We start from the raw sequence: 16,522 nt of genomic DNA on the forward strand, positions 1-16,522 counted from the left end.
TTTGGGTTTCTTTCTTTAAGCTTCAACTAGTGTGACCCGTACCTAATTTAGAATATCTGTTACAAACACAGTGAAAACTCCCTAACAAAGTAGACCAAAGTAGCACTCTGATCCCACAGTGAGGTGTGTATTTGCACAACTATCTGTTCCTTTTCTATGCCAAGATTCTTAACTAAACCCAGCTAGGAATGCAATATGTGCATTCTCACGATCAGGTCCTAAAACAATGCTGTAATGATGCCAGCAGTTGCTACCTTTAAAAAGAGCTTTGTACAGATTTATGTCCAAGACATATGTGGCCAGCTTATTCTTTATGCTTTTATAAAGATACATGGATTCTAACACATGAAGTACTACTATCTGTACAGGAATCTAATTTTTGCTAAAGAAGAAAACCATAAAGTATTTTCTAAATATATGAACATTTGTTCATCTGGGGATCTTAATGAGAAGTTTTTAAACATCTACGTACATTATGTCAGTTAGATCATCCTTATCCATTTTCCCTTCTTCTGGTACCATCTCTACTTTCAGAGCAAAGTTAACATGCCACAGTGGATCAGCAATTTCACATTTGAAATCCAGCTCTTGGATGAACACCAAGGCTCCTCTTCTGGTAACAGAATATGACTCAGTTCCACAGACTTATCTTTGTGGAAGTAACACTTCTTTTGTATAGTCCTGTCTCATAAATGTGCTATGTCCTAATGAATTTTTACCACATTTCTAGAGAGGAGAATATGAAATAAATTATTTGTAATTGAAAAAAAAAAAAAAAAAAGAGTTAAGAAAAGGACAGTTCAGCTAGAGTAATCCTTTTTTTTTTTTTTTAATAGAAGAAGGGAGAATGGATTTGTAAGCACTTTTATAAAAATGTAAAAGTATGTAAGTCATCACAATATAGATTAAGTTTTTCAATGCTGAATACAGGAATTATCCTTCAAGAACTGAGACAACCTAGGTCATCCATCTCAGAGAGACAAGTAGAAGAAATAGCAGACAACTGTTTGTCATATTTACTACTTCTGTAAACTCACTGAAAAATGTGGGAATCGTTAGAAAATCTGAAGAATTGTATAAGGTTACAGATGACATTTCTATCTCATTTATACAGTTGAAGCCACCATTCTACCTGCTTTTAAATTATTATACCACCATATAGACAGCCACCAGAGTCCTGGATGCAACACTTGGTATTATGTATTAGACATCAAAACAACAACAACAAAAATCTGTTATTGATCGACTGAGAAAAGGCCCATGACTGACCTTGCTACATACACTATTTTTATCAAAACTGTCAGCAGACTTATGTAAAATTTGTACTGGTTATAAAACTGGCTAAATATTCAAATTAAGATTTTTGTCATATGGACTGCTTTTTAATTAACCATTTAGATAAATATAGGTTGTGGCTTACCTGAAAAATCCAGTGCACACACTCCTCTTTGGTGCTGGCCTTTGAGCAGTGATAAACATTTCAGTGTCTGTGTGTCCCAAACATGGATAGCAGCATCTCTTCCAACCTAAACCAGAGGGTTAATTGGAATATCTGCTCATAGAAGTTCAAAGCATACCAGTATCAGTAATTAGCACTATTACATCTCCAAAACACTCCAGAGGTAACTACTTTTCCACTTGCCCCATCTTGTCTTTTTCAAGATCTGTTTTTTCTGTTAGAGAAATATCAATACATATTCTCAAAAACATCAGTATTCAGTATAATGTTAATAATAGAATTTATCATGATATGGGAGTATACTGAATATATCATATTCAGTACCAGATATCAGTAGAGTGCCCAACATTAAGTAGCCTTTATCTGAGTAAGGCTTTTGAACGCTACTACAATACAAAAATACTGAGACTGCCTAATAAAACACCAAAACCTCCTAGGATGAAGATAAAATGCAGCTCCTGCATTTCAGAGGTGAAAGCAGAGGTTCAAAGTGAATATAAGATTTCTTTTGTAAGGCCACAGCATAAGAAAGGCAGTTTTTCTGTTACATAGGAATGATTTAATAATCACCTCAAATAGTTTCCAGTCCAGTATTCCCCAGCAGTTTGTCAGGAATACAGGAAACAATACACAGCTTACCCATATTTATGAGAAAACACTAAACTGAAGGACAAAGAATCACACATTTTTCCCAATTATATATTGTAAAGGGAATTTATTTCCATGTTTTGCTAAGATCATCACTTCTAAATACCCACCTGTCCAGTAGCAACATAGTCTTTCACTGGGTGAATGCTTAGGCTGAGGATGTCATCATCGTGACCAAGATACAGCCTTTGAGTGTGTTGCTGCCTATTGTATACAACAGCTACGGCAGCAATATGATACACCACTTCTCCAGTTTGTGTGTAGAACAAGTTATTTCGACAGTCATAGCCTCTATAACTGAAGTAAATACAAACCAAGTTATATTCTGTTTCAAAACTATTCTGGTAAGTTGTGTAACAAATTGTGCAAATAATTTGTGCATTAACTTGAAAAGAGTACAGATGCAGCGTCAACTTTAGCTCAAAAGTATGACAGCACACAGGCAGTGAGAGCCTATTCCCACCAAGAGCAGACATTCATGAATCTTCTCATGGTTTACACTTTGCATCTCACTCGTAGAGTAGTATTGATTTCACAAAAAGAATACATAATTCACATAGAATTGTGTCCAGATAAATTTTGCAGGGAATTGGATTCAAGTAGAAATCTATCAAGTATTTTTACAACTCACAGTTATCACTATCAACTTAAGAGAACCTTTGCTCCAGGAAACATAAGGTGTAGCCAACAGCTAGTTTAAAATGTAATTTTATAAAATGCAACAATGATATATTATTTATTACATGACTACAGCATTATAACTTTCTCTTGTTCCTTAACAAATAAAAATGAAAAAGAAAAATCTATGTCTGATATTCCAAAAATTACCCACAGTAATAATGACCAAATTAATTGTGGGTAAGCACTGAAAAATGCTTTGCTAAATGCTCTGACATGAATTGATTAACATGGCTAGTATGTTTTAACAATCACAAAAAAAAAGTATTATCTAATATTACTCTACCCATGTATAAACTGCAACTTTAAACTGTCCTCAGGCGCTCGCTCTCTTTTAAGGAAGGGCACAGAATGGTTTTTCTCTTTACTTTGCTGTTTCAGCTGAGGTAGGTCTTCTTTGTAAACCTGAAGAAAAATTCTTAAAGTTAATTGCACATCTCCAGTTTTCTAAATATTTGTATATATGAATGAAAGTGACTTTATTTTAAGTATTGAATTTAATATATGTTAATGTGATGCTCAGTAGGTACAAAACAAAGTAAGTCACTATTGCTCCCTACAGAACTTCAGATAATAATAAATGTTTTCCAGACAATGAAGTCCCCTGACATGTGAGTGGCCCAGAACGTTACTCTGGAGTAGCATCAGCAGAGTGTATTTTTTCCAGAAGATTCCAGTGTCACTTAGCAAAAAGGAATTTAAATATTGACTGGAAGTCTTTAAGTGTCTTTTAACTTCATACGTGCTTCAGTGTACATACTCAAAGCTGAACATAATGAATTAATTCTATCTAGGGAATATGTAGAAATATACAGTAACCCACAGCATTTAAGTGATTTGACAATGTGTCCACAATCCCGAAATAGAATTACAGCTCTATAAATACACAAAATACTATACATTTAAATCTTTCAGAAATGCTGAAACTCTATGGAGCTGCTAAAGATGTTTGAAGCACCTTCAAAAACTGTGGCACCAAACAAAATCCATTATAACGCTGAAATACAGCCTTATTGTTTGTTTTCTGTGCCTACATTTCTCGGACCCTGCAAAAGGACAGTGAAATTGCCATTCCCACAGACATCTACCTGACTGCAAAGATGGAATACTGGATTTTTACAAGAAAGGTGTTCATATAATGAGCTGAGCTTTTGAAATGGGAGGCAAACAGAGACTTAACATATTGTGCCTGTCACTCGTATGTACTGTACTTTATCCTGAGTGTTCTCATCCATTTACTCTGGCTCCTCACCGAATGCTACCAATAGAAATAAAATATAGGATCATCATTTTTCTAATGCATCTCAAAATCTAGAATCCTTTATAGTGTTTCATCTATAATATTAAAAAAAACCCAAACCCATTTCTCAAAACAAGATGAATGCTTTTGTTTCTATGTGCTTTTGAAAATTATTTCCTTTAACAAAATGTAAAGCACAGCTTATGCTTGGGGTTGCCTCACACTTCCTGTATAAGATTCTATTTTAAGTTGCTTCTAGCTTTTTCATGCATTAACCTGACTGGAATATTGCTGTTTAATTGCCTACAACTATTTTTTCACTTTTAGTTTTTAAACCCAGACATCCTTTTTGACACATAAGGTGGAGGAGGATGCTGTCTAATTTGAATACAGATGGAAAATCAGGAGAAGAAGAGGAGGAGGAGGACGGGACAAGCACTCCAGTGAGACTTGGAGTAAAAGAGATGGAATGGAGAAAATTTGACAAAAATCTTATTCATTTGAGAAACACACTTGATCTCTGTAATGCAGAGGTAAAATAAGCTGTTGTCAGAAGGACTTACGTAATTTATTGCAGAATCTAGAAAGTGAGGTGAAAAGACAAAGGATGGCCCTTGGCTGAAGCATGGAACATTAGAGGTGATCCTTCCACATTCTAGAAATCAGCTCAATGTCAGACACTAAATCCCTCAACTTGAACCAAGCTTAGTGTGTATTTTTCACACTTAGTACATGTTCCCAGTTCTGGTCTGAGGAAGTTCTGACCTTTCACCACTGCAACTGATAAGGTAACAGCACAAGGTGACAAGTAATATTCTATTCACAATGACAACACCTCCGGAAGGATCAGGTCCCAGGTATTTTTTAATGGTAGTGAAAGCCAGAAGACAGATAGCAGAATTTTATGTTAATGTTTCCTTTCCTTCAAAACAAGGATGACAGCACCCTTCCACATGACAGCCTGTTATAAAGATCAGTGTTTGCAAAGCACTCGGTATCATGAATGCAATGGAGAGAACCATAAGGAAAATATTTCTGTCTTCAGAGATATGTCCAAGCAATGTGCAATAGAGGTGGCCATGGAATAGCCTGATGAATGAAAAAGGAGTGAATAGTTCCTTGTTAAGTAAGAACTAAATAGCCCATACACCAAATTAAGTAAAAGTCCTGTAGAAATGCATAATTGTAACCCATGCACCTAAAAAGGGCAAAACTACATTTTACTATGGTATTTTCTAAACTTCATGTAACTTTGTGACTTGAATAATGTTTTCTAATATAGTAGTGTGGGTGCAAATTGTTAAGAGGCAGGTTGGGTGAAACCTCACATCAGGGAGCAGCAGGGTAAAACTGCTTTGTAAAAGAAGAGGAGCCAAGAGCCAAGCATGATAACAAGGCCAGCCAAGAGAGTGCACCCTCAGAGAGAGGTGCAGTCCCACAGTGCCAGAGTGGCATGAGCACAGCAGGTTTGGTGACTGTAACCACATTCAGGAAATAGTTCTGATCACCAGGCAAGCCCAAAGCCTAAACCAACACTGAAAGACCAGGTTGAAGAGTGGAATGGCATACTACCATCCTTGAAAAAAAAAAAAATCAGTGCAGTAAAGAATACTTATTTGATTTGTTTTCTTGCATGGAAGCAATTTATCTTAATTTATCTCAGAACATAGTTGTACTGAAAACAGAAAAAAGCCTAAGTGTATTAAGTGATTATTAAACACCAGTTTTATTTCGTTCCCATAAACTAGAGCAATTTTAATTCTTGGGCCTTGTTGTCCTTGGCAATAAAAAAGCATCTGTCACAAATAAATGTATTACTCAGTCTTCATACTCACTAAGAGTATTCTGCTTTGAATATGCAGAAGTCATACAAAAACTCCATGAGCCATATTCTACAAGTTGGGGCTCTAAATTTGATAGGACTGAAGAGTCTTCCCTAATATCTATCATGGGAATGGGAATAGCAATAGGGTCTCACAAAATCTTGTTTGATTTTGTGCTTTTTAAGATATATTCTTTAACATATGGTTGTATATACATTAATGTTTCTTCTCCAAACCCTTTTAAAATTCTCATCTCCAGCTAAAGTAAAATATGTTTTTATGTATATTGGTTGCATAATCAGCTGAATACTGTCAAAACAATCTTCCTGGAGCAGTCTGATGCATTAGCTGCAAACTTTACTTATCTTTACTGAATAGTCACAATAAATTGCAAGGTATTTGGCACAGTGTGTTAACTTTTACTCACCTGGCGATCATAGTTGATTTGAGCTTCCTGCTCGATGTCAGAATCTAACTCTGGAACATCAGATAAATCTGAATCTGATTCTTCACTGTAGGAATCAACACCACCCTCTGCATTAAAAAAAAAAAAAAAACAAAAACAATATATTGAACACATCTAATCACAAGAAAATAGTATGTGATGTTTTCATATAATTTAGATTATGTGCAAAGCAGTATTCAAGAACTTGTAAATATCACAGGGGCTGACAACGTGCTGGGTTTCATTTCTGTTTCTCCTGTTCCAATGCCTGGGGCAGGAAGGTAGCAGACGGAAGTGGAGTAATTGAGTAGTTACTGGTACATTTCCATCATCTAAGAGAATATTGGGCTTTTAACAGGCTTTGGAGTGAAAACATACAGAGATGGGAAATAAAAACTTTCAGTGTGATCACTGTCTGTTTAAATAGATTTGTTGTAACACAGTTATTTCACCAAATTGTGCAGGTATGGAGTGAATTTTGCTCTTTTGCTGAGAAGAATCCCATTTTCAACAACTGCCACTATGTAATTCATCAGTCAATATTCTGCAAAAGCCATATCATGGATATAACAAGAAAAAAATTCTAAAATACAGTGATCACATGTGTATGTGAATTTGCATTGAAAAGAAAACTAAACAATTCAACATGTGTAGTTAGGCTTAGAATGGAAGTTTGATGGCTAATTTTAGAAATGTATTTTGATCTAATAATCTCCCTCTAAATATCTTTTTTCACATGCTTTGATAAATACTACTTGTGTCTTCCTAAACATATAATGAGACTGCAGAAGAGTTTTTAATGTACCTTGCCTGAAACAAATGCTTGTCTAGGAGACGTAAAATGTCCCAAATATTCTAAGTATATGTAATCCCAGGGAACTATAAGTATTTTTGCTAATTCAATAAAAGCTTTTGCAACAATGCTGCATTCTCTATTGATTTTATTTACTAAATAAATAAGAAAAGATCATTTTTACCTTGTGGAGATGTTTCAAGGATGCCATTTGTTATCCCTTCTGGAATAAATCGCCACTGAAAAACAGAGTGATCAGCACCTCCTGTACTTAAAACCCACTGAAAATCATGGGACCAACGGACATTGGTTACATGTGCTGAATGGCCAACGTATTTTCTAAATTTAGCTCCTAAAAAAACAAAAATGGAACTGTTAGTATGAAAGAAGAAAAAAATTAACATTGTAACCAATGAACTTAGGCTTTTAATGGAAACACAGTCTAAACACACTTATGAAAACTGAAAACAAAAAAAAAATGTTTAAATGCCTCTAAATATTCTGATACTAGTAGTAATTATGAAATAAAAATAAAATGGCATAAAATAATATGAACGGTATGTTGAATTCAGTTTTCCAAAAAGCACTTAAATCTTGGCAGGATATACTAGATACACACAGGGTTTAATTTTCACCTTCATGGCCATTACTGCTAATGTGAATTATACACATATATTGTTTATCACACTATACACATAAATTCTAATTCACTATCAGAAAATATACTGATATGAAATCAAACTAAACACTGAAGATCATTGAAAGCCAAAACTTTTTTTTTTGTTTGTTTGGTTTTTTTAGTTTTCTTGGCTTTATACATAGCACACTGCAAATACTGAGGAAAGAAATCTGTGTTAAAAATCTACTACAGATATGAAGCAAATAGTTCACACAGAGCTACACTGGACGCACGCTAACAGACCGTGAAACCCTAACTGAAGTTTCTGAAATTGCTACTGGCATAAATTTGGGTGAATTATAGTAGCACATCTAGTATTGATACAATCCTGATGTGATGTAAAGTCTTGCTGAATTTGTTTCTCAAAATGTAATATCAGAATAAGCACATAAACTATACGTTCTCAACAGTTCTAAAACCAAGTATATACATATTGGCTGGAAATCACTAGATACATAGAGGGTTAAAGTCTCATCTTTGTGTCCATTAGTACTCATATGAATTGTGCACACACTAATTTGAATTATACACAAGAATCAAAACCCACCATTATATGATATACTGATATGGTATCAAAGTAAATATTGCATTCTTCAGAAATGCAAAATATTCTTACCTCTCTTCAGGCATGGAAATCTGAATAATTTAACCAGTCCAAAATCATCTCCAGTCACTAGCACTGAGCTGTTGTAATTTCCATCCACAGAGTTGACATCTGTAATGTTTGTGTATTTTGGCCAAATTCCATTCACTTCAGATCCTATCACACAGGTCCATGAGGCCCAGTGAATTCCTTTGATCTCATCTTTGCTAGTTAGATGCTTCCCAGCTGAAAATAATTCAAGTGAATAATCTGTTTAATCATTTGTTTTTTAGTAAATTCCATTTCTTTTTATCACATTTATCTGTGTATTCTTTTGGGGATTAGTCTTTTAGCTTCAATAAATTATAAAGACTCACAATTTTACTTTAAATTAGTGTAATCTCACATTTGTGGTATTTGACAACATCATAGATCTAACAAATTCTAATGCAGCTGCACATAAACATGCTAGAGACACACGAAAGTAGAAAAACATCAGATATTTAGCTAAGTTCCAGTCAAGAAACTCCTCATGCAGATATACTATTTATATAATATTTTTGTTGTTCTCTTCAAATCAAGACTGATGTTTACTTGTTCATAATATAAGCCACTTGTAAACTTACATGGCATCTTGTAGAACAGTCTCTCTCCTGCACCATCATTTGTTTGCAAGAATTTACTATCCACAGACCAGTCAATATGAGTTATAAAACTAGAAGACTTGTTGCATTCTCCTATTTTTTTGTATCGCTGAGCAACCGCATAGATATCCACCGGGCCATCATTAGAACCCACAGCAAGGTAAGAGCCATCTGGTGAAAATTTCATTTCATGGATTACTTCTTTTCGATCTTTAATATGAACTACCTCTGTCATGTCTCTGCAAGAACCAATAGTGAAAATGTGAACTGTAAACTTCTGAACACGCGATCCAAAAATACTTTAGACAAATATGAAGCTAGATAAACTGAATAATTTGTACTCCAGAAGGTACATTTCACCAATAAAATCTTTTGAGAAGTTTCTACTGCTTTCATTGGTTAGAAGAATATGTTTAAAGTAAAAGTTAGAAACAACTTTACTTGTTAATGATACTCTTCATTCCATTTACCTAATTTGATCTGTAAAATAGTTAGCTGTCTAGTCTAAACTAGACCAGTCTTAATTTTTCTTTAACATAGACAATGGAAAAATAATTCCATTTAAAGAGTGATTATCCTGTCTCTCAAGACCATGTTGAAATGGCCTTTGGGAGATACCCACTTCTCCATATTGACTCTCTTGGGGAGACAGGCAAACAGTTTAGGCTAGAGGCTAACAATTAGACTGGCTTCGGGGGTTCCAGCACCAGCAACACCATCAGCCACCAGTGGAAAAACAGAGAAGTGACAGTATCTTGCATGTGTGTTTGGAAGGGGGTGAGGTGGTGGAAATCAAGACAGCTATATTGTCTAGTTTCCAAAAAACCACACAATTCTTCCCTATCAAATTACATTTGATATAAACTCCTTTCCTATCAGTCAAGGAATCAAAACCTGCAATGTTAGTGAAAGCAAACAGAATTTTTGCAAGTAGGTTTCCCCAAACTCTTTGGCTATGAAAAAAGAAGTAAAACTAAAGTAAAAATAAATTTTAACATCTTCCCTGGCGTTGACTGAACAATGAGCCAAGCCTCAGGGCCACTAATTTTGTATTTACAAAGACAATCCATACCAGATTATACATTTGGGCTGTAAATAAATTTTGCAAGAAAGTCTTCTGCAGATGTCATGCTTCTGTTACTTTCCATTTTAAGGTTTTAAAATATTTTTCCTGATGTCTGCTTTAATTAAATATTGCTAGCAGCATCAAATTTATGAAAATACTCAAATTTATTTAAAAACCAATAAATTTTGTTAATATATCTTCAAAATGTTGATACATAGTACTGTTAAAAGCAGATTCCTGAAAGGAGAATCATCTGTAACTATAGACAGAGATTTCTGGAAGATGCCGATATCAATTGAAAGATTAATATTACAGATGATCAGGATCATTTAAAAAACCTAACAGAAGTATTTTGTTAGAAATTTCTTTTAAAATGGAAAAACTCCAAAAATATCACTAACAATAGAAATTTTGTTGGAAAAATTCTTATTTATCCATAGCACTTTTTTTCCTTACAAAAAGTGTTTTGGGGGAAAAAAAGAAAAAAAAAAATCTTAGCTCTGCCTTATTACTGAACAGCGGTAACACTACTATTCCAATAGTGTTAAATACTGCTACCAAGAAGATCAGCTAATTCTCTGGATTATTCCATAAATCCAGATCTTTCATGGTCAAGAAAAAGGAGAACGAAGATTCATACTGCTGAGCACATGAATCAAAAAAATGCCAATGAAACACACTGCCATTGTCCAGTTTGCCTGGATCAGGGGCTTCAGATTTGTTACCCTGTCAGAAGATATGTCACAGAAAATGAACAGATGGAGAAGCAATTGCATTCATGGCCTTACACAAGGATGTTGCCACTTTCAGGAATAATGCTGGGTTTTTCTTTATCAGTCTCTACCAGCTGAATCGCAAATAATGTTAGGTAACAGCCAAATTAGTGAAGACAAGATTACTGTGAGATAAGGATGTTTAATTTCTTCAGAAAAACTCTGGTCTTTGTAAAGGATTTAAAATTAATACAAACAGATCACTTAAGTAAAGCAGTACATTACAGGGGTTTTCACAGAACTTCTATTGATTATAGGCTTTTCCCTCCTAAGGCTAGTAGTTCGAAGTACTTTAAACATATGCTTATCAAAGATATGGACTGATGTAAAGGAAGCAGCAAACTCTTCCCAAGTATCAATTAAAATAGCTTGCTTATTTGGAAATCACACTGTTCTGTTTGGCTATTTCGCTCTATGGCCAATTTTATTTCACCTGCTTTTGTGTGTCTTCCATAATAGTATTCCACACACAAAACGCTTACTGCGTACAACGCATTCATGCAAAAAGAGACTTGTCATCTAATATGAAAAGCAGAATTCAAACATATCTTGCAAATGCTTAAAAATGTCTTTCAGTCATTGACTATTCTGCAGTGTCCATTCCTGTATACGGCAAGAAATGAACCATATGATCAAGGAGATCCCTCTCAAAACTATTATCTCTGTTATGCACAGGTCTTTACACAAAATATCTGCATAATTTCAGAATAAAGAAAAAAAGCCAGACCTGAATATCTTAAATTTTTCAATATTATTACTAAGATCTAATATTTGAATTAAATAAAGCATTGCTCCTCATTTCCAAACTACCACCTTTTAAAACACCAAGTGATATTATGGAAGCATGTACTCAATTTTTACTCTTTGTTTCTGATACAATACCCAATGATTTTTTCTTTTATAAGAATAAGAGACTTCATAATATGATATTGAGTTACTCAGAAAAAAATCCAAACCCTAACATGAGAAACTAATATAAGATTTCCTCACCTCACTCGAAGAACAATGAAAGAGCCATCCTTCATTCCAAGTGCTAACTGCGATCCATCAGGACTGAAAGACACACTCCGCACTGCTTCTTCCATATTACAGCGAGCTATCAAGGCATGGTCAGCAAGACTCCATAATCTGCATCAAAGGAAATGGAAAGCAGTAGCAGATTTTTCTTGACTGCACAACATTTCAATATTATGAAGAGAAAAACCAAAAAGTCTAACTCAATTGGCAGAGACTCATTTGCATGCACACTTTTTAGTACGATTTTATAATGTATTGAGTTACTTCCCAACCATTGAACAAATAAATTTCAGTGACATGAGCTTACAGATTTACAGAAATGTAGTTTTTAAAAACTCAAAACTGCTTATCAATCTAGAAGAAGAGAAAGAGGGTATACAATGACTGCCTGAATCAATAAATGGACACAGAATTTTCTGACAGTGGCACTGAATGTTGTAGTAAATAATATCAAATGAAGATTTCAGATGCCTTCAAGTGAAATTCCATGTTCAAATTTCTTTCAAAATGAGTCTTTACTGTACCTAGATCTAGCAGGGATGGCACCTCAGATCTGAATAAATATCTGTGATAGTATTAGAGAAAACAGGGTGAAGGTAAATCACATAATCATTTGGTGCTATCTCTGGACTTCACTCATCTGATATAATAGAATTCTCCTACATGAATAATTATAAAAAAACAGCAGTTTCTGTAGACGAAGAGGGTCAATGAAGATCAGTCTGAAATTTTGACTGAAAGTGAAATACTCAGAAAGCATAAACATTGCAACTATAGGGAGAATTTTCTTGTCATAACCCTGAATGAACTAGTAGACAAAACTGCATGCTGATTTGCTTATTTATATACTTTTAAGTAACAAGAATCAATCAGATTATTCCATAAGATGGAGAAAAACAAATAATGTACCTGTATTTTTAAGAAGGAATGGAGGGAGTTTCCAAGATCACTACAAGCTGGTTAATCAGATCTCAGTGGTATGCAAGATTTAAAAAAAAATTTAAAGAAAAGAATCATTAAAATTAAGGAAGAAAATGCACAAAAGACCTCTTGGGCTAGAAAAATTAAGTCAGCAATACCCAACTATATTTTGATGACAGTGTTGTAAATCTAATGCATTTGTAAAAGATTTATAAAATATTTGAATAGCAGCCTATGGGATTTTTGGCTAAACTCAAGAAAATTACAATTTGTACAAGAACTGTAACATGATACTGGGTGAAGTTTTATAGCAATCTTTACAGAAAGAAACAATTAGGCTAGATGGAAGATACTACTGAGATTTCTAGGTACAAGCTTTGGAATAGTAACATTTAATATTTTCACTGAAGACACTGGCACAAAAGATGAGAATGCTGATGAAATTTGCTATGGACAGCAAGCCGGGAAGCACTGTGAACCCAGAGACTGATTTATCATATTGGAAGAAACAGAGGTTTCTTGATGATGAAACAAATAGACATGGAATGAAATTTAACCAAAGCCTGTACTTTCAGACCTTTATGTCTGGCACTGCGCTGTCAGCTAAAAACACAAGTGGAACTAGCAAAAAGAAGTAAGATCTCACACTATTTTTCAGTTATAGAATGACTATGATCCATGAGTGAGTTGCAGACAAGAAAAAGGAAATTTGATCCTAAAATATACCCTGGGTGCTATTCCAGGAGGTACACAAAAACAATAGCACACAACACATAGTGACCTCATCTGGCATGTTCTTTACAAGTTAATTCAAGGAATCTGAATAAAACCAGGACCAGATGCAGTGAAGGATTATTAGGATGATTAAGAGAATGAAGACTGTATCACATTAAAGAAGACCAAAAGAGTTTAACTTTTATACCTTAGTGAAACAAAGGCCGGGAAGGGATAGTATTGCTTCCAAAAATACATCAGTAGGATAAACGTCAAAGAAGGAGAAAAAGTTATGTTGAAGGACCATGTTGGCACTAGAACAAATAGCATAAACAGAACATTGAATATAGCCTGAAAAGAAGGAAGTTTCTGACCACCCCAGCAATAACACTTAGATACAGCCTTGAAGTAGAGTAACAGGAGAAAAAAATAGAGTTTGATAAATTTAGTAAAAGAATTATAGAATTTGACTGCCTGCATTGAGAAGGAAACCCTTTGGGCCTTGTCAGGTTAATATTACTAGGATCAGTCTAGAATCAACAACCCTGAAAGATCATTTCCTCTTAGGCCGAGAGAATTCAAGGATGAGAAGGAACTTGAAAAGGCTTCTCTGAAAAAAACAGCAAGGACCATTTCCTGGTGAAAAAAATGGATGTGGGATGCTAAAACTGTTTTCAAAGACAAAACAGAAGTAGATAAGATACAAGATTCTTAGCAGTCTTGCTAGGGAAAAGCTATGAGCCCAATATAATAAAGAACGGACCAGAAAGGATTTGAAAAGCTTTTCAAAGAGACACCAGGATAAAATTTTCCTCCAAAATGTTGTTTTCACATGGATCACCTTGACCAATATTTTAGAAGTGTAATTGCAATACATGGTAGCATAAGCAGAATAATTCAATTCTCTTAAAAAGCAAACAAACAAACAACATTTTTTGAATTAATGGAAGGATAATTCCAAACATAAGGTTTTTAATTTGGTAACAGAGAAAAGCATTTTGTACAGTACAGGAATTTGTATCCACAACTGACAAAATAAAAGCCTGGCTTTGCTACTGAGAATACAAAAAGTATTTCTGGCAAAATACTTCTGTATATTGTTTTTGAAAAAGCCAGATAAATAAGCTGTTTCCATACAAAACATGTATGTATTTTCAAATAAGGCAAAGACATGCTTTTACCATTCTTCGGCAACTTTCCTATGCATTTGTTTAAATAGCCATGTTTAAAAAACCTAAACAAGCTAATGAAACATTATTTTATTAGTCAGTATTCCAGTCTCTGTCACATACCTGACAGGTGAGTTTATTTATTGAAGCACACACCAATTACAGCCTCCCAAGAGGCTTACTAGCAACCACTTCATTTGCAGAAAAAGCCACAGCTAATGACAGAAGCTTTACTGCTGCTTTGTTTCATTCAGTTGGCAGAACAATACTCCACACAAAAAAATCAGATGTATAAATACTGAAACGGATTAATATAAAGCCATGTTCTAATCAGTCTTATAAATGCAGGAATACAGAAGGAGATCATTCAGGAAGAAGACAGCATAGTGGGGATGTTTTGCCCGAATGGCAGCTACTTGTGGTCCTGCAGCTAGACATTCTAGCACTATGGTTACATAAAGACATCTGTGAGCACCATTGAACAAATGTAATAAAAAATTCTGTATGCCTCAGCATTCTGATGAGAATTATGCCTTTTTCCTGTTCCTGTTGTAAAGGACAGGAAGCAGGCAGCTTTCCTAGTTGGTGCATTTTTGAAGCTTAAAATGTAGGAAACCTGTATTTGGCTAAAGCTTTCTCAGCTGTGCTAGGGAACATCTACTGTAATTTCCCTTAACTCTACAGTGGTCCTTCTCTTTTAGACATCAGAATATAATCTAGCCCACTAAATACTTTTATTTGTGAAACAATTTAGATATTATATAGCCACTCTTTTCAAAGTAATGTGATAACCAAATTATAAGAAAAATTACATAATGAACAGCAATGTAGAAACACTCTTGTCAACACAATGTTATTATTGGAAAAAAAAATTGTAAGAAAGTTTTTGCGTACTTTTTTACCTTATTGAAAACATTTATATTTTTTACTGGAATTCCTCACATGAAGCCACAGTATCTAAAATAAACCACTGTCTGAACTAGAATTCAAATCCCACATTCTCTAGTGCCTAAACAGCTAAATGGATGTATGACGTAGTACAGTAAAATACCTGCAATGTTAACAAGCACACATTTTATAGAATAGCAATGTAAAAAGGCATCAGTAATATAATAATAACAACTATAACAATGATAATAACCATAAGAGCACACTAATTAAGACTTTATGTGCACAAAGAGCATGCTTGCACAGTCTTTCCTAGAAGGGCACGAGTTTGTTCAAGCAGACTGAGTCAGCAGTACATTATCCATCTTCAAGCCAGAGCTGAATTACCATGCTAACCAGAAGATGAGTTCAAGACAATAAATCCAAAGTCTTAGCATGGCTAATTAGCCTGAGGGCAGTACAATGCTAATCCCAGCTTTGCAGCCCTTGTTTCAGAACTGGCTTGCATCCTACTAGAATGCAGGCAGTGTGAATTTGTGCCTCTATTAAACTGTGCAGACAAACCCAAGAAGAAGAGACTATTCATGCATTTTTATAAACTGGAAGAAGTAATACTAATGTGTAGGGAACTGGGAGATAACGTGGCTGTAGTGAACAACCGGCAGTTTTGTTAGTTTCACACTGTGGATTTTAATTGCTGTTAGAAAGAGATGAGGGATGGCAGGAGTAGGAAACCAGTACAAGTAAAGAGACAGAAAGGAAAGGGAAAAAGAATTTCCAACTGACCAGCAAGCTTCAAGGCAGAGGTGAATCATAATGTGGAATCTGAAGGAGCATAAATTAGAACCCATATATATGGTAGAAGACTGTTTCTTCCCATTGAAATATGGCCAAATTGTAGAATCCACATGTATGTTTCTGAAATAAGTTGACTAGTAGAGTCCACAAAATCTGATAAACTGTTTGGCAAGTGCCTGGGTTT

At 34.6% G+C, this 16,522-nt stretch overlaps 1 protein-coding gene across 13 annotated transcripts in view; it reads right to left on the minus strand.

The window, feature by feature from the left end:
• EML6 (EMAP like 6) overlaps positions 1 to 16,522 on the minus strand; it is a 121,557-nt gene that overhangs the window by 47,481 nt on the left and 57,554 nt on the right. For all 13 annotated transcript variants that reach the window (XR_006165037.1, XR_006165036.1, XR_006165039.1 and 10 more), the window contains 8 exons: positions 11,822 to 11,959; positions 8,975 to 9,231; positions 8,382 to 8,594; positions 7,271 to 7,438; positions 6,276 to 6,382; positions 3,072 to 3,190; positions 2,218 to 2,404; positions 1,421 to 1,526 (listed from right to left, as the gene is read on the minus strand). Coding sequence is in view for 8 of the 13 variants with exons in the window: in XM_042789660.1 (XP_042645594.1) it covers positions 1,421 to 1,526; positions 2,218 to 2,404; positions 3,072 to 3,190; positions 6,276 to 6,382; positions 7,271 to 7,438; positions 8,382 to 8,594; positions 8,975 to 9,231; positions 11,822 to 11,959 (1,295 nt within the window). In the remaining 5 variants the exon portion in view is untranslated. The remainder of the gene's footprint in view (positions 1 to 1,420; positions 1,527 to 2,217; positions 2,405 to 3,071; positions 3,191 to 6,275; positions 6,383 to 7,270; positions 7,439 to 8,381; positions 8,595 to 8,974; positions 9,232 to 11,821; positions 11,960 to 16,522) is intronic.

The sequence above is a fragment of the Tyto alba genome, unplaced genomic scaffold (assembly GCF_018691265.1).
Source record: "Tyto alba isolate M040663 unplaced genomic scaffold, T.alba_DEE_v4.0 Super-Scaffold_16, whole genome shotgun sequence".
Lineage (NCBI taxonomy): Eukaryota > Metazoa > Chordata > Aves > Strigiformes > Tytonidae > Tyto > Tyto alba.